General features: G+C 57.3%; 1 protein-coding gene across 1 annotated transcript; it reads right to left on the bottom strand.

Annotated features, from left to right (window-relative positions):
• Positions 1-179: 179 nt before the first annotated feature.
• On the bottom strand, positions 180-24,689 carry HHIPL1 (HHIP like 1). The gene is made up of 9 exons (XM_063089466.1): positions 24,417-24,689; positions 16,984-17,630; positions 14,366-14,509; positions 12,031-12,359; positions 11,534-11,660; positions 10,303-10,448; positions 7,194-7,275; positions 4,061-4,143; positions 180-1,705 (listed from the first exon to the last, which is right to left on the bottom strand). Exons 1-9 carry the CDS (start codon positions 24,687-24,689, stop codon positions 1,158-1,160), a joined length of 2,379 nt encoding a protein of 792 aa, XP_062945536.1. The 3' UTR covers positions 180-1,157.
• Positions 24,690-25,053: the final 364 nt, after the last annotated feature.

The raw sequence follows: 25,053 nt of genomic DNA, 5'->3' as shown, positions 1-25,053 counted from the left end.
CAGAGGCTGGGCTGTTGTACTTAACTCTCCCCCATGGTCCTGAGACCTCTGGGGCCAGGGACCTCAGTGAGGAATGGACATTCATCTAGGGAGCAGAAGGGAGGCTGCAGGCCACCTCCCCACCCACCGCCCCACCCCAGCTCCCAGGCAGCCATAAGTCAGAGAGAAGAGGCAGGACAGTGGTTTGTAAACAGGCACATTGTTGGCACAGCCCTGGGTGACAAAGGGTCAGTAGTCTCACTGGACCCACAGCCTGGTTGTTCCCTAGGTGGGGCTGGAGGAATCAGAGGGTGCCCTGGGATTTCACTGAGCAGGGGTGGGACAGGGGTGACCCCAGTGGTTCTGACACAGCTTGAAAGCAGAAAGGGCCCACCCACTCACTGGGGGTCCGGGTGCTCGGAGTGGCCAGGTAGAAACTGCCCGGCCAGTGCGGGTGGCTTCTGTCTTGGGAGCGGGAGAGAGGCCTCAGGGTTGGAGGTGACCCAGCATCCTCCCCAGAGAACCCACAAAGGCCAGGCACGATGATGAGGTCCAAGATGCCCAGGAGGCTTCCCTAGCACGCATCCTCAAAGGTCATCTAGCCCCCCTGCCAGCCCCCCCAACCGGTCCTCGCTTCCTCCCAGGCAGCCTGACCCTCGCTTGGACAGTCAAGGCCCACAAGTCACCCTGGACACATTGGTCTGACCAACTTCCCTTCGCCCCCCTGGATATCTTCCTGTTCTCTCCAGGGCCTCTGACTGCAGGGCCATGTTCCTCAAGCCATGCTCCAGCACGTCTGGCACCTCCCATCCCAGCTGTGGGCAGCCAGCGCGGGTGGCTCAGTCTGCCAGCTGTGCCTCTCTTAACACAGCCAGGGGCCATGTCTACCCTTGAAGGGTGGCTGCCCTCAGTCCTCAGCGTTCCCTGGCCAGATTGTGCTCCTGCTGCTGTCTGGAATGCATGGAGGTAAGAAAAGAACACCTCTTGCCCACGGACCACACCGGCCCCAACACACACAGCAGGGACACACCGCACACCGTCCACAGGACAGCCTAGACGGAGGAGCCACGTCGAGGACACACTCACCGCTCCCGCCACCCTTGGACTAGTGTGCACGCACCAGGCGCACACAGGGCCGGCGGGAGGCAGGATGGCCTGGCCGGGCAGCCGATGCTTGCCTACAGGTCGGGGTCTTCGTGGCTGCACACGACGCCGGCGTCCTCCTGGTGGTCGCAGTTGTGCGAGCCCACGCCGGCGTGTGTGCACTCCAGCAGGCTGCGCTCGTCGCCCGCGCAGCGCACGTCGTCCAGCAGGATGGGCAGCGCGCGGCCCTCCCCGAACTCGGAGCGTTTGGTGGCGCGCACCGCGTACGCAAAGCCCAGCTGGCGACACACGACGGCGGCGGCCTTGATGTCCCAGGCGTCGTCGCACACGGTGCCCCAGCGTCCGCCCACGAACACCTCCACGCGCCCGCGGCCCGGGCCCTGGCCTGCGGGCCGCACCAGGCGCACCGCGCCGTTCGAGGGCGCCGGGCCCGCAGAGCTCGGGCGCCCCCGCCGCCGCCCGCCGCCCCTCCGGCCCCCTGGCCTCTGGGTGGGCCGGGCTGGCCGCGGGGTGGGCACAGGCGGAGAGGGCGTGGGGCGGCTGCGGCGGGGCGCCTTGGTGGGTGCGCGCGTTGTGGGCCGCGCTGGGGGCCGCGGGGTGCTCTCCGTCCTACGGATGAACTCTGCGCAGAAGACATGCGGTCAGAGGGACCCTGGCCCCCAGCCCTGCCCATCTCCCCATCCCGTGCAGCCCTCCAGCAGGGAAAGGGGACCCCAAGGAAAGATGTTCTAGGTCAGCCCTCTGCTCAGACCCTGATGATGGGGTGCCTCTTGGGGGCACTCGGGGTGCTTCCTGGATCACTCTGGCCCCACAAGATGCCAGCCTGGAGCCAGGTGCCAGGTGCTGCTTCTGTCATTCAGCAAACTCTCGCTGGCAGCGGCTTTATGCCTGTCTTGCCGGATCTCCCCACCTTCCAGCCCTGCCCTCCCAGGAGTCCACAGGCTGGTGGGAGAGACAGACTCACACTGTATGTAAACTCATGAGTGCAGCGGAAGGGAAGGAGTGCCTTCTAAGAGCAAGTGACCCTTTCTGCTCCAACCCTTGGTGTTAAGGGCGAGGAAGCTGAAGCCAGGAGATGGGTAAAAATTGCCCAGAGATGGGTAAAAATTGCTGAGGGTCGAAGGCAGTCAGTGACCCACACAGGGACCCCTTTGGTTAGGGTGAATATCCTTCAGGCTCCCAAGGCTGCTGGCTTGGCCCCTGTCACAGTGGGCAGTATGGGAACTCTCTGGGTGTGTGGCTGGGGCCTACACTGATCCAAGCTGGCGAGGAAGGAAGGGGACAGGGCAGAGCCTGGGCACAGAAGGTGTTGGGAGCTGAGGCAGGTGGTTCCCTCTGGTCACTCGTGGGGACAACCCTCACTCTACATCAGACACTGTGCTCTGTCCAGCCCCACCCCATACAGGTGCAGCGCCAGGCTCTGGCACCGCTCTGTGTGACAGCTCTCAGGAGAGGGCTGAACCCCCAGGCTACTGTTACTATGCGGACGATCCTGGGGCCACCAGCCCAAACCCCTTTAATCTCCCCCAACACCTCAGACAGTCCCACTTTGAAAACCACTGAGATGGGAGCTGAGAAAAGGCCTCTCAACACAAGGCCAAGGCCAGGGCTGGGAGCACTGTGACATGGGCTAGACTCTCCCCTCCTTGCAGCCTGGCCCTGACTCCACACCCCAGGCTGACTGGCTCCTGCTTTGGCTCCAGCTGCTCCTCTGCCTACACTGCACTCTCCCTCTGCTCCCCCCCCCCCACCCCGCTTCTTTCCAGGCTCCAGGAACCCCTGGTCCTCACCCCAGTCTTGCACTGCTCTGGGTGGGTCCCCAAGGCACCAGTCACACACTTCTGTCACAGGGCCTGGGACACTAAATGACTTCTCTGTCTGTCCCAGCCGGGATAGGGCCTGGTCTGACTTCTCCCTATGGTCCCAGCATCCAGCACAGAGTAACTAACAAAAGTGCCAGAAACTGCTGAATGAGTGAATGGAAAACGCCAAGCCCGGAAACTGACTGTGGCTAGAACTAGCTTCCAAAAGCACTGAGCTTGTCTCTTCCCCCAGTGTTCCTCTTCCCCAGGAACCCCTTCCTCAGGGCTGGGCACCCCCACCTGCCCAGATGGCCAGCCTCCCCCGCTTCCTGCCTCCCCTAACCCCCCAAACACCCAGTCTGCCAACTGGTGACCTTCCGGGCACAGCTGGCCTGCTGAAATAGTTCCTTTGGCCCACAGAGTGGTTTTTAAAATTACAAACTAGCTGCCAACATTTTCAAATGGGGAGATTGTCAATAACCACCTGAGAAGGCAGAGACCATAGTGGTTTTGCTTAGGGCTGTATCCCCAGTGCAAGCGGTGCACATTTGTGATAAGTGAGTGGATGGACGCACGGAGCTCCTGCTTCCCTTAAAAATGGGAAGACCTGGCAACACGGGTCTGTGTTCCCTCCGTGCTCGGGCCCGGTGGAGGAGCCCCTCCTCGGGGTGTGCCCTTTCCACTTGGCCCCAGACCCAGGTGCAGCATTCACGGCTGTGCCTGACCCTCCCTCCCCACCAAGCTTGTCAAAATGGAACCGTCTTATAAAAGGCCCAGCACAAGTGCCAGCCATCCCCGCAGTAACTCCTTCCCCTCCCCCTGCTCACACACAGACACGTCCTCCTTTTCTGTCTCTCCCAAGAACTCTGACAACACCTCCTGGCACCGGCTATCGCTCCCCTTGCTTTGCTCTTCCAAGGCCTGAGGCCCTTTGGGGCCACCCCCCATGGCCTGGGAACTGGTTTAAGGAGTTGTGGCCAGTCAGGCAAGACCCACTTTAAAGTTCCACCCACTTTAACTAAGTGTTAACGTGTGCCAGGTATGGTGCTAGCCACAGGGGCTGAGGAAGGGCATCTTGGTCCAGCTGGGAGGACCTGCACGTGGCTGGAGGGGCAGCAGGGGGAGGGCTGTGGCAGCTTCCCTCCCCCACAGCATCCCCACCGGCGGGCACTTACTTTCTTTGGGCACAAAGTGGACGAGGCGGCTCCTCACCTTCACCTGGGCAGGGTGGATCTGACACTTGCCGGGTGGTGCCCGTCTGCCAACGACATACAGGAGGACATGACTCCCACCCTGAGCACGTGTCCCTGACATCAGCCCTTCCCCCCGCAGTGAAGCAGGGAGGGGAAGGGCCGAGCAGGTGTGGTCAGGAGCTACAGTAACAGGCGGCCACTTGCTGAGCACCTACTTTGTGGCCTGCAGCATCAATGCCTGGTTCATGTCCTCAGGACTCCAAGAGCCCAACCCCAGGACAGATGCCCCACAAAAGCCCACTGGGTGCCTGCTTCACCTCTGCCTGAAAAGCACGATGCTTACTCTTTCATGAGCCGCTTCTAATTCACAGCATGGACTGTGTCCTCCGGGCGTGACCAAATGTCAGTCTCTCTCCTCCCCCAGCCCGCCAGTCATCAGATGTATGAATAACACAGGGTCTCCTGTACCTGTGGCTGATTCTTGCCCCCTGCCCTCGCCCCCCCAAGGCCTTTGAGAAGGGTCTCCCTCTGCCCCTCTGGTTCCTGGATTTCTGGTGAAACAGAACCTGAGAGGTTCCTCTGCCTGGAGGAAGCAGGGAAAGGTTGTGTCAATCTCAAAGATAAAAGGAGGTGGGGGGTGGGGGTGGCAGGCAAGCCTCAGGTCTGGGAGCAGAGCCAAGGGTCCGGGGACCTTGGCGTGTAGGGTTTGAGAGACCTGGGAGAGAAAGAGTCCGAGAAGCGTTGCCAGGGCTGTGAATTGGGTCTCCTTTGACATCTTTAAGGGGCACAAGAAGGAAAGGAATTCCATTCTAATTAGTTTTTGGCTGTTGATCTGTGGTTCTTTGAATGGGACCGGCCCTATTCCGGGACTGACCCACGTGGGTCCATGACTTCAACCGAGTTCTGTCAGCAAGAGGTGGAAAGCCCAAGGGGTGACGCAGCCACGTGACACCAAGTGGCCTCCAGACAGGTTTGGCAGCAGAGGGAAACCAAGGAAGAACATGGGCCTTTTTCCCCACAGGCTGAAGAAACAATTAGAAGCTGGAGGAACAGCACAGTCTTTTGCTTGCTCTGATCTCCAGATAATATCCACATGCTTCAGACAGACCCAGCAGGGATTTTGTTCCTTCTGGAAATTATGTGAAAAAAATCTTGTTGTGCAAAAGGTAGGAGTCCATACAAAATGCCCTCGTGGTTGTGTCTGGGCAGTAATAGATGACCCAAGCCCCACCCTGTCCACCCCGTTTCTTCATTTTCCAAATGTTCTGTAATGGAGCCTCTATGCAATATGTCGGGTGCAAAGAAACACATTATTCCAACAGAGAAAAATGAGAGAGAGGAGAAGGATCAGGGAGGAAGGGAGGAGTCTAGGCCATCTCTAGTTCCTCCTAACCACAGGACCCGGAGCCGACTCCCTGTGTCTTTTAGGTTCGCTCTCCCTATGACACGGGCACAGTAGCCAGCAGGGAAAGGGCACTGCAAAACCCAAAGCTGTATCTTCCGATGGAACCAAGGCACCATCTGGCATGCATTAGGTGCTCCATGTATTTGATATTTCCTTAGCGAAGCCTTCTTTTGTAAAAATTAGAAATAACCTAAAATTCCAAGGAATGAGTAAGACAATTATGGTAAAGTGACTCAACAGAAAATTACACAGCCATCAAGAACGATCTTTTCAAGCACAATGTTGCAACGTGGAAATGTTTATACAAAATAGGGATAAATGAACGGAGGCGCCAAAGTTTGCATGTGCTCCAAACGCAATGATGTAAATCCTGGCGTTGCCCAGATAAAGACCTTGGGAAAATGAGAAGGGAGGGATGAAAGGAGGAAATGGTTATGTTTTTCTTGATAAAAAGTTATGTCAATAACAAATATATTTGTGCTTAAAAAAAAAAAAGGGTGGTAAACGAGGAAAGTCAGAGAAGCTGTCACAGACCAGAGGAAGCTAAGGAGACATGACACAGGAGGTGCAATAGGTGTTTCAGGACTTTTCCAAACCTAGGGTCTCAAAGCTGAAGGTAACTAAATACATTGGGGGTTCTCCCAGGATCTGCCAAACAGATTCCTGGAGTGCAAGCTCAGATTCCGTGCTGGAGGAAAGCACAGCTGTGTCCACTCCAGGGTGTTGAACGAAAGCACAGACTGGCAGGGAAGCCAGCTGGGGAGCAAAAAACTAAGGACTGAGAAGGAGCTTTGGGAAGAGGATCATGCATTCACTCATCAAACATTCCCGAGTCTCTGCTCCGTGCCACTGCCGGGTGCGGGGGCTGACTTTGCAGGGCTCAAGAGAGACAGTCTTGGCCCTGGAGACTCCCAGACCAGGTGGGAGACAGTCATGGAGCTCAGAGATTACAAGTCTCAGTAATGACAGCTGAGAGAGGATTAGACAGGGCCTGGAGGGGACGTGGGGAAGGTGCTTGGAGATGAGGCCTAAGGCCTCGTGGGTAGCAAGCATGTAGCCACAGGGTTAGGGCAGGGCTCTGAAGCTGGGCCCCCTGGGACCAGCTCCAGCTCTGGCCCTTGCTGGATCCTGGGCATGTCTTTATATCTTTGTGCTCATTTCTGACCCTGAAAGATGAGGGAATATGGGGAAGAGTCAGAACACTCCCTGGTACCTAGAAGTGGAGCAGATGGAGATGGAGTGGGGACAGTCAGTGGCTGATAGGTAGTAGTGTTCTCCCCTGTGGAAGACAGACCACAGGAGGAAGGGCAGGTTCAGGGTGGGCACACAGAGTTCAGGGTGTCCAGGGGGCATCTCAGGGGCAAGCTGGGGGCTGGGAGGGAGCACAGGGGATGGGTTGGCCCAGGAAACGATGAGTGAGGGTCATGCCAGATAGGAGAAAAGAAGCAGGGGAGGGTTGCCCAATGGGTATCCTCTGGTCCCTCCTATCTGTAGAGCTGCACTATGAGGCATGCAGACCTGGTTCTGAATCCTGGATATGCCCCTCCCCAGTGCTGTGGGCCTGGCTAGTCACTTCTCTCTGGGCCTCAGTTTTCTCATCTGAAGAATGGGGGATTAATAATGCGACCTTAGGGAGTGGCAGAAAGGGGAATGAGGTAATGGAGGAGGCAGATAGTAGGAGCTCAGTCGACGTCCTGCTCAGAGACTCACCTGGAGGGGTCGATCACTTTGTAGACGACCCCATGTGCAGTTGTGGCACTTGGCACGCCCGTTGACATGAAGTACAGCTCCCCTTTGGACAACGAACAAGGTGAGGAGTGAGAACGCTGTCTGGAATACTGTCCCACCAGCCTGGCCTCAACCTCCAGTTGCCGCAGGCTCGGAGACCGACCCCAACCTCAGCAAGCCTCGAGATGAGGCATTCCAGGTCAAAGCAGCTGTCCAGTCCCCAGAACTGGAAACCGAGGCTGGAAGAGGTGGACAAAACATGGACCAAGGGCCTCTGCAGCACTGTCTCCCAGTCTGTCAGTCACTCTTTCTGGACCCACCCAGGCTCTGACTTCCACTCTCGCCTCCTTCCTGCTGACCCAGCCCCATCCCTGGTCCCTATCTGGGGTTCATGCCCAGCACCACACACCTCTGGGTACAAATGAGGGTCCACAGCCCAGATCCCCCACTGACTGCTTCCTGGGTGACCTCCTGCAGGCACATGCGGGTCTCTGAGCCTCAGCTTCTTCATTTTAAAATGGTGTGCCTCACAGGGCTGTTATGAGGATTAAAAAAGCAGAGCAGGTGCTCAAGCAATATCAGCTATTGTTGTTGTCGTCATCTGGGAGCTGGGCCCCAGTGACTGTCTCTCTACCGACCAGCAGGCACCTCCCAGGCAGGGGCAGAAAGCATATGCTCGGGGATCTCTATCCCAGCCCCTCCATCCACTTGGTTCCCTGTGATTTCCAGCAGCTCTGTGATGGCCCCACTCTGAGCCTGCCTCAGTTTCCTTCGCCTCTCAGGGCTGCAGTGAAGATGAAATGATCTGAGCACCCAGCAGTGAGGACACTCTCAGGGAACATTTTTCCCTCCTCTCCTCACCCCCACCCTATCCCTGCCCCTGCTGCCAGAGGCCTCTATGCCCAGGAAATAGCTTCATTATTCCCATCTTGCAGATGACAAAACAGAGGTCAAGTGACTTGGCCCAGAACTCAGGAAAGTCTGCTGCCCCAACCCCACACCAACATAGGATACATGGTGGCTGGGAGCCCAGACACAAGCCATGTGTGGCTCAACATGACGGTCAGTCATGCTAATACCTCTGTCCTTGTAAGAGGATAGCAGAGGCTCCCTCAGGGATTGAGGTGGGGGGGGGCGGGAAGGAGAGGCTGAGACAGACATCGAGGTAGGAGCTTGGAGGAAAGCATGTCCCTGGGGACAGGTGCAGTCAGGTGGGCTGCATGGGGGTGAGGGCTGAGAAGCAAGGCATGGGAAACCCAGGCACTTCTGCAAGAGGGAAGACACTCGAGGGCTGACTTGTGTAATGTGGTAGGCCCAGCTGTGGGGAGGACAGCAGATGAGGAGAGAGGGACGCTGAGTGGTCAATGGCCCCTGACCCCCACCCCCCAGCACCAGCCCAGCCGGGGAGGTGGGGGAGGGGGAGAGGCCCACACGGTGATGGTGCAACCTGCAGGACTGGGGGTACCCTGGCAAGATGTCCCCATGGGAGAGTCCATAGGCACAGCCATGGATCTGCTGGGCACCCTTGGGCCATCCACTTCCCTGGGAGCCCCTGCCGCCTCTCTGGCCATGCGGCCCTCACAGCTGCGCTCAGCTCTGTGGAGGGCTCCCTGCACATGCTCCCTCGGCCTGGAATGCCTTCTCCACCGTCATCTGGCCGGCCGACCCAAGGCCCTGCTCTGAGAGGCCTCTGGGGGCCAGTCTGGGCACAGTACCCTTCATCCCCCATAACTGGGTGTGAGTAGTCAGGCTCTGTTTCCCCACCTGAAAAGTGACAGGGTTGGACCAGGCAGACTCTAAGTCTCCTTCCAGCCCCAGTCTGCTGGGAGCCACGATCCCCAACCCCACACACTGGCAGGGAGCCGCACTGGCACTGCCCTCTTGGTCTCTGTGGTATGGACAGTCCCTGGAGGACACTGGGCCAGCAGAGCTCCTTGTTTTGCAATTTGCAAGTGTCTAAAGAACAACTAGAGGCAGAAGCTCTAGTTTGGGAATGGAGAGAGGTTTGTTTGCGTTGGGCCCCCGGGCCCAGTGCCTTCCAGGGGCCGCCCACCTGCCCACCTGCCAGAGCTGCCTAGGGGCTAACTGGCTCACAGGCGCCCTCTCCTGGTTTTCCACACTCGGGTGTCATGCAGAGGGCTTAGGAAGGGCCCCTGAGGAACTGCACCTTTCTTCCGGGCCTCTGCATCTGTGTGTGTGTTGGGGAGGGATGGGGAGAGATGCGGAGGGAGGGCACCCCTGCTTCCAAAACACATTAACCCCCTACTGACCAGAAGAAAGGGCTTTCAAGGACCCAGTGGGCTTGGGGAAGGCAATGGGGGCTGGGGCTTCCCTTTTGGAAATTCAGAGGGTGTCAGTTCAACAAAGGTTTCCCAGACTCAGCCCTAGGGACTCTGGGCACTGGGCCCTGTGGGGGACACCCCTCGAAAGGCCCCGGGTGTGTGTTGCCTAGCAACCCTGACAAGCATCCACCAGGGCCCCAAGGGAGCCCCTCGGCTTTTGTCTGGGAACAATCCCAGGGCCAAGGACAAAGGCAGGCTGGAGCAGGATCCAGCCTCTGTGGCCCTCTACCTCTCCCCTCCCCTGTGTTCCTTGCATTGAAAACACAAGTGCCTGAATGAGGGACCCACTAACAAGCAAGAAGGCTGTGTCTGCCTGCTTTGAAATGACAATGTGGCTTTATTTAATGGCCTAATACATTTGCCATCAGGAACCCAGGGCAGGTGGAGGTCTCCAGGAAGGCTCTCTTCCCCCAGCTGCCTGCATTTCACCGTTCCAGATCCTTCCTGGTCCAGCTAACTGCTTAGACTCTTACTCATGTTATCATTCCAGTGCTCACAGCAACCCTGCTCGGGGTGGGATGGGGCAGAAAGGGACCACTATTCCCTCTTTACTGACAAAGAAACGAAAACTCAGAGAGGTGAGGACTTGCCTGAGGTCTTAAACCCGCTGAACACCTCCCTCCCCAGTGTGAATGTAATTTCAGGTCTGAGACTCCATCCCTCACATCGGAGGCCAGAAGGACCCATGGGGTGGGGGGACAAGTCCCAGGCATGGACAGCCCGAATGGAGAGGTTTCAGGAGAGCTCACCGGCTTCATCCTCTCCGAAGGAGATGATGTGTGGGTAGTAGTTGTTGATGAGGCCTGGGAACTCACAGGTCTGGCCCTGGCCCATGCAGATCTCACTGTACTGCCACTGGCCTGTCCCCGGGTTCTCTCGGAGGGACATCAGACGTCTACAAAGGAAGATGAGCTGCAATGTCGTGCCTGGCATGGTGCCTGGGGGAACCCACCCACAAATCCACCCATCCACAAATCCACCCACCCATCATCCATCCACTCATCCATGCAACCAGGACCATACATCATTTACAGCGTTGAGCACAAAATGAGCATCAGGCCACTTGTTCAAAAATTAAGAATTCCAAGACAGTGACAGCAGAGCATTAAACCAAGTGTGGGTCCCTCTGAGTGGGGGCCCTGTAGGCTGCACAGGTTGTAGGGCCATGAAGCTGGCTCCGCACGCAATCTTTACTGAGCACCTACCACAGAGACATGCCTAACAAGGCCCGCTCGGTTCCTGCGCCCCCCCCCCTCCCCGGCGCAATCCAGCTCACTGACCAGCAGGTGGCGCGGCACTTTCGGGAGCTGACTTCAGTTTCAGAATACCACGGGAGCATGGGAACTGGACAGCCAGGCTCCGACGGCCACACGGTCAGACCTGGATGGGAGCCCTAGCTCCCCCTCTCCCCTGCAGGGTGAACTTGGGCAGGCGACTGCCCTCTCTGGCCTTAGTTATTTTACCAACCTGTGCAAGGAGGGCTTAGACCAATGCTCCCTGTAGGTCTCCCTGAGTTGGGGTGGACAGGATTCTAGGCCCCCCCACCATCAGTTGGTGCAGTGACAGGTTCTGGCCTCCCCAGGAGCAAGGTGGCCCTGGGCCTATCATCAGAACTTCGGTAAGGCCCAGAGCCGTGAATCTCAGGAGGGAGGGAAGACGTGGGACCAGCACTTAAGCGGCCAGTCTTTTGTCACGGATGGGGCCTTCGTCGGGGTGGTGCTTGAGGCAGCCAGCCAAGGCTCGGGAAGGATATCAGGAGAAAAGGGAGAGGATTGGGGTGTTTCCTAAGATGTGACTCCTAACCTCCTCCCCTTGGAAAGACCTGTGTGGCCCACACCTGGGGGGCCGTCAGAGCAGCTGTGCACTGTGCACGAACACACCCACCCTCCTTTTTACCCCAGTCCCAGGTGGCCGTGGCAGCAGCCAGGGGCACTCAGGGCAGTGGGCCGGGCCTGGCAGGGGAGCCCGGGGGCCACCTACCCGCTCATGAAATCGCCGAAAATGTAGAGGCCGTTCAGGTTGGGGTACTCGCAGCCGCGGTACACGTAGCCCCCCGTGACTGACTTGCCCATCTTGTGTGGGTAGGCGAAAATCGGCAGCACGTCGTCTACAGAGGGGCGAGAAAGAGCCGTGAGCCTGCGCGGGCAGGTGCCTCGCCAGGTCAGGTCCCGAGGCCCGTGGGCAACGGGTCCCCTCCCCACAACCAAGCCTCGTGGGCAGCCCTGAGTCAGGCGGGCCAAGGGCGTGGGCTTCCCAAGAGGGCCCGAAGGGGTCACAGCGGGAGGGAGAGACGGCGTGCTGGGTGCCTGCAGGGGCGCCCGCAGTGGGGAGCAGGGCGAGGAGCAGCCCAGGCTGCTGGGAGGCCCCCAAACGCGGGGGGTTCCGGGTGCGGGGGTGCGGGCGGTCCCCGCAAGGAGGCGCTGGCGCACGGCGCGTGGGGCGGGGGCGGGATCGGGGTCCCGGGGCGCGGCGGTCACCGAGGGAGGCGTTGGCGCACAGCTTGCGGTCGTAGCACTCGAAGCCCTCGCGGGCGCGCCAGCCGTAGTTGCGGCCGCGCTCCACCAGGTCCACCTCCTCGAACTTGTTCTGGCCCACGTCGCCGCAGAAGAGCCGCCCGCGGCCCACGCCCGACGTCGGGTCGCCGCGGTCGAAGGAGCAGCGCCACATGTTGCGCACGCCCAGCGCGTAGACCTCGGGCCGCGCGGCGGGGTCGCCCACGAACGGGTTGTCGGGCGGGACGCGGTAGAGCGGGCCGCGCTCGTTGCGCTCCACGTCGATGCGCAGCACCTTGCCCAGCAGCGCCGACCTGCGGCGGGGCGGGACAGGCTCGGAGCGGCCCTGCGCCAGCGGCGGGGGCTGCCGGACACCCCGGGTCCCGGTCCTGGCTCAGCTGCTTGCTTACCAGCTGGGTCACCTCATTCATTCATCCCACATTTATCGGCCATCTTCCTGGGTGCCAGGCTCTGTCCCAAGCATGGGACACAGCTTACCATCTATCGCTCCTTTTATCCTCACAACCAACCTTTTAAGTAGGTGAGTGCTATTATAATCACACTCTACAGATGGGACAGCTGAGCTCAGAAAACGTCACATAATGTCGCCAGTCGCCACACCGCTAGTAAATGGTAGGGCTGGGATCCAGCCCGGGCAGCCTGGCCCCAGAAACCCAAGCACTTTACTACAATACTACGGAACCTCAGTGTCCTCCACTATAGTATTAAGGTGGTCCCACTCAGTCCACTCAGTCCTACAAGATTGTGCTATAGGGTGAAAATTCCACTAGAAACGTGGCTCATAGTCACAGTTTTCTTCCAGGACCCAGCATGGTGACAGGCACATAATAGGTAACCGTTAAGTGTTTGCTGAATGAATGAATGAATGATTGCAATCAAAGCCAAATGCACCAAACAGAGAGTACAGGTGAGGGCTGGGAGAGGGGAGAGGGTACAAGGGCACGTCCCTAACTTTCATGCAACTGGGGGTGGGGGTGAGTAACTTTCAGTTTCACGTGTCACATGACAAAACTGGCACATGATGGGGAAAACCTGTAATGTGCTTGAAACAGTATGGAGAGGAACACACCCTTTTCGTTCGTGACTTTTGATGCACCTACTTAATGCCTCATCCCCCCCTCACTGCTAGCATTTTCATGTACTCTCTCCAGGCCGCCTTTCAAGGCGGAGCTGGTCTAGTTTGCCCAGTTGACACAACTGTGTACCCTGTCATTCTCACATAGCATGAGCATCCAAGTGGTTCCCTTATCATAGAGACACCTAACATGTGTCCTCTTTAATGGTGACAAAATCCTGCCACCCAATAGATGCCTCACGGTTAATCCCTCATTGCTGGCCTGCTAGTTTCCCCCAGTGAGTTCCTCTTACACGCTCCAGTCTGCTCAGCACCGTGCTACAGATCACACCCTGCGCTCACACACCATGCACCAGGCTTCAGCGTGGAAGTGGGCAAAACTCATAGCAGCAAAATACTGTTTTTAAGCTCTGTCCAATTATCCACAAATCTTTAATTTCTATTTTCTCAACTTCATTTCTAAACATACCCCAAACATGAGAAAGCTGAGATGATTCTTATGCTGTCACATATGAAAGCACAACTCACACATTGTGAGCGCTTTAATTACTGTAATCAGCATCATACTATTTTTACTTTCTGGGATGAGAAAGGTTTTGTCATTTTGGCTAAGGGAATAGAGGGGGCTGACTTGAGCCTGCTGACCACCCTTGTTTATACTCACAAGACTCGTGTGTGTGTGTGTGTGTGTGTGTGTGTGTGTGTGTGTGTGAGAGAGAGAGAGAGAGGAATGGAAAGGGAGCAGGCCTTTTGCTCAAGCCAGGAAGTGGATAAATGAGAGCGAGCCTGCACTTCAACATCTGGGTCTTCATGGGTGACCCTGGGGCAGAAAGCCCACGTGTCCATACCACCTGCTCCAACCAGCTCACACTCCCAATTCGGTCTGGGGAGCACCCCTCCCCTTCCTCCAGCAGAGCTCCAGCAGGGTGAAGCTGACCTTAGAAAAAATCCCATTTTCCCAGAGGCTCGCTCATGTCAGTTATCAGGTGCCTGTGACAAATGGGCTCTGTGCCTGACACTTGACAACCAAGATCACCTTTACCCCTTACAATAAATCTCCTCAGATTACTTCCTTCTAACTGGCGAGGGAACATGACTTGCCTGGGGTCCCCAGCTAGCTGCAGGCTGAGCTGGGACCCAGAGCCCTTTCTACTTCCCTACACTGGTTGGCTGAGGAAGTAACTCCTCTCTCCAATCCACCAGCCAACCAAAAGCAGAACATACTTGTTTTGGGCATTTCCAAACTTTCCAAAGGGGTCTCCGGCCATCCCGCCATCTCCGGTAAAGATGTAGAGGTACCCATCGTCCCCAAAGAGCAGCTGGCCCCCATTGTGGTTCGAGGCTGGTTCTTCGATCTCCAAGATTATCCTAAAGGAAAAGAAGGTCACCCCTCAAACTCAGCCTTCTGCATATGAACCAAAAACACAAAGCGATCAGATCGGCGATAAAACCTGCTCTCTCAGAAGTCATTTCACAATGGAAAGACTTTTCATATCCTTTATAGCAAGTGATTTTCACAAGGACCTGGTAGGCAGGCCAGGCAGGGATAATTCACTTTATTGTGCCAAGGAGAACCTGGAGGCTCAGAGAAGTTGAGTAACTTGCCCAAGGTCACACAGCCCATAGGTAACAGAGCTGGACTAGCACTCAAGTCTTGAGTTCTGGTCTGGGGTTTTTTTCCTACTGCTGTCCACTGCCTGCACCTAACCCATTATGATTATGTAAAGTGTTGACCTAGTCACCGGCACAGCCGGTGTCTTCTGATCATAGCTTCCCATACACCAGCTGCTTGTGCTGAGCACACCTCTGCACACTCCCTCACTTCTTATCTACTATGACTTATCAGGACAGTAGGCTGGATGGCGTGGGTTGCCCTCAGCTCACACTCACCCCTTGGGAAACCCCCTTACTGCCGTGGCAGGACACCTTCCACCATACTTCCCAGCCAGCTGGCTTCCGGTTGGCAAGAGGAAGAGAGAAGCCACATTTCTCTGGCTTCTGGCTCTGCCTGCAGACGTGGTGGCTGCAGCGGCAGCAACAGTGGCCGGTGAATGTGGACTCCTGGGTTTCCACCCAGACATCTTGGTACCAAGAACAGCAAACTCAGCAGCACAAAGATCTTTTCCCTTTTGTTCCTCCAGCCCAAGAGTGGTAGCAGCTTCTTGCAGTTGCTAATCTTTAGGTAACTTACCCTTCCTCTTTTCCTTCTCCAGCCCTCCTGATGCCTTTGTAATCAATTCCCTGCATTCATTCTTGGCCTGCTTGTGCCTACTTCTCCCTCTGAGTGAGTCAAATCCTGGGCTTGAACTTGGGAGGTCCCCACAGGACCTTGATCAAACCCCTACTCTGAAATATGCTCATCTGTATATTTTGTGTTTCACCTTCAGTCTTTATTAGGAATCAATTTTTGAGTCATTGTTGAAGACATATCCATTCTGTCCCTCCATCTCCCCTCTGTCAGGTCCATGTGATAAACCTGGGCTCTCTTGGAGAGCTGGTTGTACAGGCTCATAAAAGTTCATGAGAACTATGTTTTCTCCTTTTGCTCTGGGGGACGGGAAGCTCAGAGTCAAAGTGAATGCTGCCTGACAAGATCCACATTAGCTCTCACAGCTAGCATATCTGATTCCTTCCATTTTTATATGTTCAATGTCAAGATTTACAGTTTTATCAAATACACGATGTGTTGTTATTTGCTTGTGTGCCCTCGGACCTAGTCCTGATCCTCTTTCAGGGCCTGGACTATCTGTTCCCTCCTTGAGGGGGCCCGTTCCTGCAAAATATCTTTCCCAGCCTCCTTTGCTAGCTGGGCTCTAGGTTAAGCCAATGGAAGTCATTGGCAGAACACTGGAGGGAAGAGCGGGAAGGAGAAGCCAGGGGGTTTCTGTGCCTCTCTCTGCTTCAAGCAGCATCCTGGCAGCAGCTGGAACCCTTCCCTGGCTTCAGCTACTCCAGCCCAGGCCCAATATGGTTCCAGCTTCCCCTGGGTGGCCCTAGCTCTGAGGCTCCAGCAAGCCCACCCTCTCACTTTGTCCCTCCAGCCCTAGAGGTGGAGGCAGCTTCCTCCAGTTAAACTCAGAGTTGGATCTTCCATCATCTCTAACACCAGAGTGACTAATCCCTAGCATCAGAGTCTGCCTGTTGAATGGCCTGATCCAGGGTTTATTTTCCTACTGGTCCCAGACTGATACGTGTGCCCCTTGTGCCAGGCCAAGTCAAACCCATTTTGAGAACAGTTGGGACATAAATAATACACAGAGAGCAGACTCTGTAGGCATTGATAGGAGCAGAAGCCTGGCGGCAGGTATGGGCAAACCTCTGGGGGCAGGACAGAGAGAATTCAGAATCCTCCTGGGACGGAGGATTCAGGTCGGGGGAAGCGGGCAGTGGGGCTCAGGAATGGTGCCCTTGGGCCAGAGCAAGGTGGGCCAGGGCAGCGGCATGGGCTCTGGAGACAGACAGACCAGGGTTCCAGGTCCGATGCTTCCCAGCTCTGTGACCTACGGGCACTTCACCTGTCTAAGCCTCCACTTCCTCATTTGTAAAATGGGAAAAATATACTAACCTCAATAGGTTTTGTGAGAATCAAACGAAATGAGCCATCTAAAGCGTCTGGAACAAAAGAGTTGGATAAATGTTGGGCTTGGGTGGCCAGATGGAAGGAGTTGGACATGATCCTGTGTGACGTCTGTTTTGCAAAACTGTCCTCCCCCTGGCCCCAGAGCATGTGATTCAGCCCCCCCCCCCCCCCAGGCATGTTAGATATTCCCAATATTTAACAACGGGAAACCGACCGATGTGGTCATCCCAGTGTCTATGGTGCAGGCTCGCAGAGAACCCACCTCTCAGAGCCATGGTCCACGGCATTGTCATCATCCTCAGAGACCCTGAACTCGCTGATGCGGATCCACTCATCGAAGCTGACCCCCACCGAGTAGTAGACGTAGAGCTTGCGGTTGTGCCGGAAGCTGGGGTGGAAGGCGATGCCCAGGAAGCCGCGCTCATCGCCCTCCCAGGGTGAGGTGAGCACTGCCCGGCTGATGTTCAGGAAGGGCTTGTCTAGCCGCGAGCGGTCGGGCAGGTAGGCCCACACCAGCCCCACCTGCTCAGCCACGAAGAAGCGGTGGGTGCCGTCCCGGGCATGGACCATGGCCACGGGGTTGCGCAGCCCATTGGCCACCTCCTCCAGGCACAGCTGCAGGCAGCCCTTGGTGTCGGCCACCACGCGGCCCAGGTTCAAGTTGAGGTTCTCGTTGACCAGCAGGTGTGGGAAGCAGTAGTCCTTGTCGTCCAGGGACAGGTAGCGGCAGAACTTGGCACGGTTACCCTCCAGAGCCCAGAGCTCACGGTCGGGAGAGAGGTGGCGGAACAGGCCCCGGCATGTCGGCCACATGTCCAAGCAGTAGTCCTCGCAGAGCCCAGGCACCGTCCGCAGGGGCGTGGTCGGGTCCTCGGCGTCGTAGAGGTGGGCTGCGTAGGGCGAGCATTCCTGCAGAGACAGTGACGGCTCAGACATGCTTTGTGGAGACACCAGCTGTGTGACCTTGGGCAGGTCACCCACCTCTCAGAGCCTGCCTGCTGATCCCTAACGTGGGGACAATGCCACGATTAGTCTCAACTATAGTTGTCACCCTTAGCCTCCTATGTATGTCCTCACCCTTCATTAATGCTTCTGTTAGAACAAATAATAACACATCTACCTCTACTACTAATAAAAACAACAGCAGCAGCAGCTGCTTGAACACCTACTGAGTGCCAGGAAGGACAGGAGGCACTCTGACATACTTTTCTCCTTTAGTATCATGCCTCCACCTCTTTATTTGCATGATTTACTCCTTCGCCTTATCTACTCAAGGCTCAGATCTCCCCTGACCACCTGCTATGGGTTAAATGACTCCCTCAAAAGTTCATGTATTGGAAACTTGACCCCCATTGTAACAGTGCTAAGAGGGTGGAGAATCCAATTATGGTATTTGGAAGAGGTGATTAGATTGTGAGGACTGTGCCTCGTGAATGGATTGATCCATGCATGGGGTAATGGCTTTAACAAGGAGAGTGAGGGATGGTTGGGTGGCTCACTTGGTTAGAATGTGGTGCTGATAACACCAAGGTTGAGGGTTCAGATTCCAGTACCTACCGCCAAAACAAAACAAGCAAACAAAGGAGAGTGAGAAAGTACTCTCTTGCTAATTAACAGGGAAATGCAAATGAAAACTACATTGAGATATCATCTCACTCCAATTAGTTTGGCTATTATCGCTAAGCCCATTTTTGCCATGTGACACCTTGGTCCCTGAAGGACCCTGCAGAGAGATCCCACCCAGAAAAAAGCTCTCAGCAGATGTGTTCCCTCAACCTTGGACTTCCCAGCTTCCAAAACTGTATGAAATAAATTTCATTTCTTTATAAATCACCTAGTTTCAGTATTCTGTTATAAGCAACAGAAAATGGAGTAATACATTGCCCATTTATCATCCCCATTACATTCTGGCCTCTGACTCTGCTTAAAAAACAAAAAACATTATTTGATAAATGTGTCCAGCACATCGTAGACCCATAGCAAACACTGAGTGAATATGCCAAATAGTAACTTACACTCGAGCAGCCCTTACCGGTGAACAACGGCTCCTACCTCTATTATTCATTCCATCTTCACCAGAGCTCCACGAGGGAGAGAGCACTACTGATGGGGAAACCGAGGCTCAGGGCCCCAGCACCATGCAGCCCCACGCAGTCAGGCTGATAACGTATGGAGGAGCCTGGGCTTCATCTCCAGCACCGTGGTGGCCGGCACGTGTATGTGTGGTGTGTGTGGATGATACCTGTGGCCACACCTCCCCGTGACCCCTGTACCCACCCATCCTCCATCCCACAGGTGCCTCAGACTTGGCCCCCCCACCCCAAGGCAAGACCCTGGGGGTGTCTTCCACCGCAGCAGAGGCCTGAGCAGTTTTTCTGTGAGATAAAGGAATCAGGTCCCTTGTGTACCTTTTCAGACCCTCTGGGCCTCACTAGTCCCTTTTCCAGCTCTGCTAGGCTCTAACTTCAGGGGGAATAACCCAGCAGTGCTCAATCTCCCAGCTGTGGCTACCCCCTTGCCTCCCTCCCCGCTGCCAGCTTCCCCACTGATGAGATGCTGTGGACCCGCCTCAGGGCCCCCATGGGTACCACCAGAAATGCAGGGACATAATGCTTCATGGGGCAAACCTTTGATCCCAGGAGGAGGGAGCTGCCTTCCTCCCCTCCCTCAGACAGTCCCAAAGTGCAGTTTGTGCGGCTCCTCGCCTGCTGGTCCACCGGTTCAAGCGTTGTCGCATTTAGCAGCAGCCAGCTCAAAACTGCATCATGGCCCTGGCTCTCCCCTGCTGCTGTCCCTCACTCCTGCCCCCTTACTAGTGTGGGTTCCCTCACCCTAATAAGGAAATAGCCCATGAACTGTGCCCCAGGATCTGCTTTCTGGGAACCCAGGCAGAGGCAACAAACCTGAGCAGGCCTCTCCCCTGCTTCAACCCCCCAGCGCCCACCCCTTCCCTGAACCTCAGAGCCAAATCGGAGGTACCCAGGCAGGGCACTCTGTCTGACTCTGCCCACAGCGCGACCGTCACCTCCCGCCTCCTGCCCACTCCCATCCCCTGGCACTCCCTGCCATTCCGCACCTCTGAGCCTTAGCACACACTGTTCCCTTTGCAGACATGCCCTTCCCTCGGCTCTTCTCTGGCAGGCAGAATTGTCTTCATCCTTCAGTGACAACCAAGGCCATTGGAGAGACAGTAATAACAAATAATAACAGCACCTGGGTGTCCGGGCAGGCTGTGGGCAGGCGCCGTGCTGGGCGCTCTAGGTGATCTGCGCTTACAGACAGCTGCAGGAGGAGGTGCGCTCTCATTCCCACTGCACAGAGAGGAGGCCGGCTCAGGAGGAAGCCACTAGCCCAGGGTCGCAGGCCACAGAGTGGATGGGCTGGGGTTTGAGCTGGCTCTGCCCAACTCCATTGGCTGCTCCTAACTACTCACCCACCTTCCAGTCACTGTCCCCCACCCCACGGCACCTTCCCTGCACCCCACCCCTGCCCGGAGCAGAGGCCTGGGCTCCCCAGTGCAAGGACCTCCCTCTGTGACAGACCCTGGCCTGTAGTGTTGTAATTATTTATTCCAAGGCCTGTCTCACTCAGTTCTGGGCCCCCAGTGGCCTGGGGGATGCTCCTTCTGCAGTGGGGGAGGCCCTGACAGCTGCATGCACCCTCCCTAACAGGGAGGGCCTGGCTGGGTTCCAACAGGAGGCCTCGGGGGGCACCCTCCTGGCTGTGTTCTCAAGCTCCAGGACAGGGGCCGCATGCTCCTGTTACATGATTGTGGCTTTTGGTCACACCATGGCCTGTCCTCCTGGCCCCTCTTGCGCTGTGGGACTGAGTGTCACCCAATAGGTCGAGAGTCACTTGGCAGTTTGTGCTTGGGGGTCTCTGGTCAGTCACTGTCCCTGATCCAGACAGCACATTTCACCTGTTCCACTCTGTGGATGAGCAGGCCAGATGGCCAGGCCCCAGACCTGTGCAGTGCCATCTCCCCCACGGCCCCTGGAGCATCCTGCGGGCCAGCCAGCAGCAGAGTGGACCAGGGAGGGGCTGTGTGCACACAGGCCTCACTGAATCTCTGCGAGGCAGGGATTGTGATCCTATTTCACAGATGAGGAATTGAGGCTTAAAGGAGGCCACATGCCAAGAAGTGGCCAGACAAGGGCTCAAACCCAGGCCTTATGACAATGAGTCTGGTGTTCTTTCCAGATTAGTCATCAACATTTAATTCAACAAGTGCTTACTGGGCACAGACTACGTGCCAGTCACCGTCCTCAGCTCCAGAGACACAGGGGGGAGAAGCACAGACTTGTGGGAGATGATCTGAAGGCCCTCCACTCACCAAAGCCCTGTCCAGAACTACAGAGGGGGCAAAAAGTCCTCCCAGGAGCCAGACTGGAGACCTCAGCACCCCTGTGTCAAACCCCTGGATCTGTCCGACCCTTACTCATGGCCTGTGTGCTCTTATTTACTTACTGTGCAAATGCGGTGCCACACCAGAGTAGTGCAGAAGCAGGAAATGACAAGAGGGTGCAGTGATTGCTGCTGGCAAAGAGGGTGCTCGGGGGCGGTGGCAGGAAATCCCTGCGAAACCAACCCAGTGTCGCACTGCTCAGCCACCTGGACATTCAGTGCAGGGGCAGAGCCTGCCCACCTTACTCCCACCAGATTGCCACCGCACAGTCACTGACACTTGTGACTCATGCTCCTGAGTCCTTAATGTTTTTTATGTCCCCACGCATTCTTTAGGAAGACTGAGTCTTTGTACTCTATGTTCCTTCCTCACCCGCTTCTTCATGTGGTAAACTCCTAGTCTTGACACAAAACCCAATTAAAAGTCTCTTCCTCCTCCATCATTCCAGGGCCCTGACTGACTACCTCCCCCCACCCCCGGCAGGGCCTTGTGGAGCTCCCGCAGCTCTCTGTCTGTATCTCAGATACAAGTCACTCTGTAGCTTGCAGGATGAGCTTTCTATTTCTGCTGTCTCTGCTGTCACCGCTTCATTACCAGAGGTTGCTCAGCCGGTCTGCTTGGCTGGGACTTCATTATATCTTTGCATGTCTGTCTGCTTCACAGACCGTGGGACCCTCCAGGGCAGGGACCCCAGTGTCCATCACAGAGTGGGGCTTCAAGGAGGGAGGCAGTGTGGCAAAGTGGTTAGAAGGGCTTTGGAGCCAGAGCACACATTTCTCATGTGACCTGGGGCAAGCTCCCTTGCCCCTCTGTGCCTATGTTCTCTTCTATAAAAGGGGAAAGGAATTCCAACCTCATAGAGTTGTCAGGAGGAATAAAGTGAGAAGATGCATATGTTTGGTAAATGCTCAAATGAGACAAGTTATTAAGATACAGCTCAACGTTCCCTCCTCCAGGAAGCCTTCCCTGACTTATGCGGCCTCTCCCTGATGCCCCCACAGTGTTCAGTAACCCTTGGGGAGTCTCTTGCACATTCTGGTAAGTAGCTGAACTGAACAAGGGGACGTTTGAGGCTGGCCCTCTGACCCGTCAACTGCCTCTGGACCCAGCACCCAGCACAGACCTGACTCCTAAAAGGCTCTGGGGAAGAGTCTGCTGTGGAGCCCATCAGAAATCATGCTCCGATGACTTGAGGTACTGGAGAGTTACAGGGGAAGTTAGTTCTGTAAGAGGCGTGTCACACACGGTCACACTGGGATGCCATGTGCCACAGCTGTCCTTTCTCCTCCAGAAGACACGGGAGTCTACCAGATGATGGCAAAGACCCAGGAAAGAGTTTCCCTGTCTCCCTGAAGCAGATGGGAGGCCTGAACGCCATCACTGACTGAAACCTTTAAATAAGGCACCTCAGCCACCTCCCCGGTGGAAATCAGGGGGTGCTGAGCCCAGCTGTGGCCTTGACTGGCAGAGAGCACGGTCTTCCCGCTAGTGCTCACCATGAGGGCCCATCAGGGGAATCAGGAATCCAGACTCAGCCGCCCTCTCCGAGCTCACTCCAGACATGAGGTCACTCCCAGAGATGCCTGGGCTGAGGTGCTAGCAGCCATTCTACCGCTGGTCACTCAAAGCCAGGCTGTCCTGGGAAGTCTCCCAAGGAAAGAGCAGTGCCTCATGCCAGGGACAGCATCAGGGCTGACCCTTCCCTTCCTCCTCCTCAGATCTGCCCACTTCAATTGCCCTGATGAGCCTGGCACATAATAAGTGCTCAGTAACAAATGTAGAACGGACGCATACACACTGCTATGTGACGGGGGCGGGGGGAGGGAGACAAAATGACCTGGTCCTGAGAAGCCCCCATGCTGGTGAGGGAGGCAGATGCTTGACCAAACCCTTCCAGCTCTCTTGAGATACAGAGTATGGGGGCTCAGCAGAGTCCACCAAAAGGCCCACCCTTTGGAACATTCTGGAGCTCCCCAGGGCCCCTCTCCTCATCCCTCCAGCACCTCCTACTTTCTACCCAGACGCCCCACTAACATGGAGTGTGGTCCAAGTCCCACCCCAGCCACCAATGGGCTGTGTGACCACCAGGCAAATCCCTGCCTTTCTGTGGGTCTTTCCTGAATCAGCCTCTGGGCCTCACTCAGACCCCTCCCAGGGCTGGGCAGCCAGTGGGGGCCAAGGAAGCAGGAGAGAAACTGAACCACAAACACTGACAGCCCCTAGTATGTGTACTTTAATCTGTATGTTCCCATTTTAAAGATAACGTAACTGAAGTGTGGCAGTGACCTGCCCAGGTGACACAGCCAGGATCAAACCCCAGGATGTCTGACTCCAAGTCAGCCCTTGTGCACCTGCCCTGCTGGCTGAAGGTGGGGACACTGTACTGTCCCCCCGCCCCGACCCCTCCACCCCCCAGGCCTCTCGCTGCCCAGATGCTAGGCCAGGGCCAGCCTCCTGGCTTCCCAGCCTTACCCCTAACTCTGAGCTCAGCCAGGCAGCATTTGCCCACCAGGTTCTGGTGCCCACCAGGTTCTGGTGAGGCACTCGGCATCAGACCCACCTGGGAGGCAAACAACCAGCTGTGGCACAGTCTGCTGGGGGCAGATGCAGGGGCTCTGCCCTCAGAGGCGAGATGAGGGCGGCAGGTTTCACTAAGGGAATGTCACTCAGGTGGTCTTGAGAGAGCCTCTGTCAGGTGAGGGCACCGCCCAAGGTGGAAGGCATAGCAGAACATAGGTGGGGGCTGGAAGCCCTGGGGCACTCCTGGCCCCAGGTTCACCAGTGTCTGAGGATCCACAGGCGACAGGGTCTGGAAGGAAGGAGTGGCTCGCAGACTGAGCCTTCAGAGCAGGGGCCTTTATCTGGAACAGTGTCCCCTCCAGCACCTGCCCACAGATTCATGGCTTCAGGGCCAGCGCAGAGGAGCACTGAGCAGCCCAAACGCCCTCCCACCCTGGTACCCGGACAAGGGCGGGGCTCCTCGGGGTGGGGCACTGGGGGCCGACTCCAGGGACTCTCGGGCCAGAGGAGCCCCCAGTCTCTGAGGGGGTGATGACCGCATCTGTCCGTCCCTCCTGCTTCAGGAGGGGAAACTGAGGCCCGAGAAGGCCCAAGTCGCAGAGCCCCCGGTCTCCCAGCCCAGCGCCCAGTCTCTCCCTCGGGGCTGGCCGGTCGCTCAGCTGGTTAGAGCGCCGCCTCGTCGCCCCGCGGGATCCGAGGTCTGCTGCGCGCTCCCGTCCCCGCCCCGCGGGGCTCCCGTCCCCACCCGGCGGCCGCGCCCGCCCGCTCACCTGGCACAGCAGGTCGAGCGCGTAGCCGGCGCACGCGGCCCACACGGCGGCGTCCACGCGGGCCGCCAGGGCCCCGAAGCGGCGGGCCAGCGCCGCGTCCCGCTCGGGCGCGCAGCAGCCGAAGGCCGAGTACTGCGCGCAGAAGCGCAGCGGCTGCGGCGGCCGGAAGGGCGGCCTGAAGTCCAGGCACTGCGGGTGCGCGGCGGCCCGGAGCGCCAGCAGCGCCAGCAGCGCCCCGGCCCCGGCCCCGGCCCCGGCCCGCCGCCCCGCCATGCCGCCCCGCCCGGCCCGGCCCGGCCCGCGGAGGAAGAGGCGGAGGGACGGCGCCCCGGCCCGGGAGTCGCCGCCGCGCCCCCCAGCGCCCGCCTCCCGCCTCGCCCGCACCCTCCCGGGGCTCTCGCGGCGACAGGGAAGGGCCTCGAGTGTGGGGACCTCCCCCGCCAGGAGGTCACCTCTGGTCGCGGAACGCGGCACAACCTCGGTGACAGCTGTCCGGGCAGCGCCTTCCTCCCGGACCGGAGCCTTTCCAAGCACAGCCGCAGGGGCCTGGCCTCCCCGAAGGTGCGGCGTGGGGTTCCCCGCTTCCGCCCGGGGCACAGCTCCCTGCCCCTGCGGGGCTACTTGGCCAGGCAGGCTC

The sequence above is a fragment of the Cynocephalus volans genome, chromosome 3 (genome assembly GCF_027409185.1).
Source record: "Cynocephalus volans isolate mCynVol1 chromosome 3, mCynVol1.pri, whole genome shotgun sequence".
NCBI lineage: Eukaryota > Metazoa > Chordata > Mammalia > Dermoptera > Cynocephalidae > Cynocephalus > Cynocephalus volans.
The sequence above is the reverse complement of the archived record's forward strand: the minus strand, read 5'-3'. Positions and strand labels throughout refer to the sequence as shown.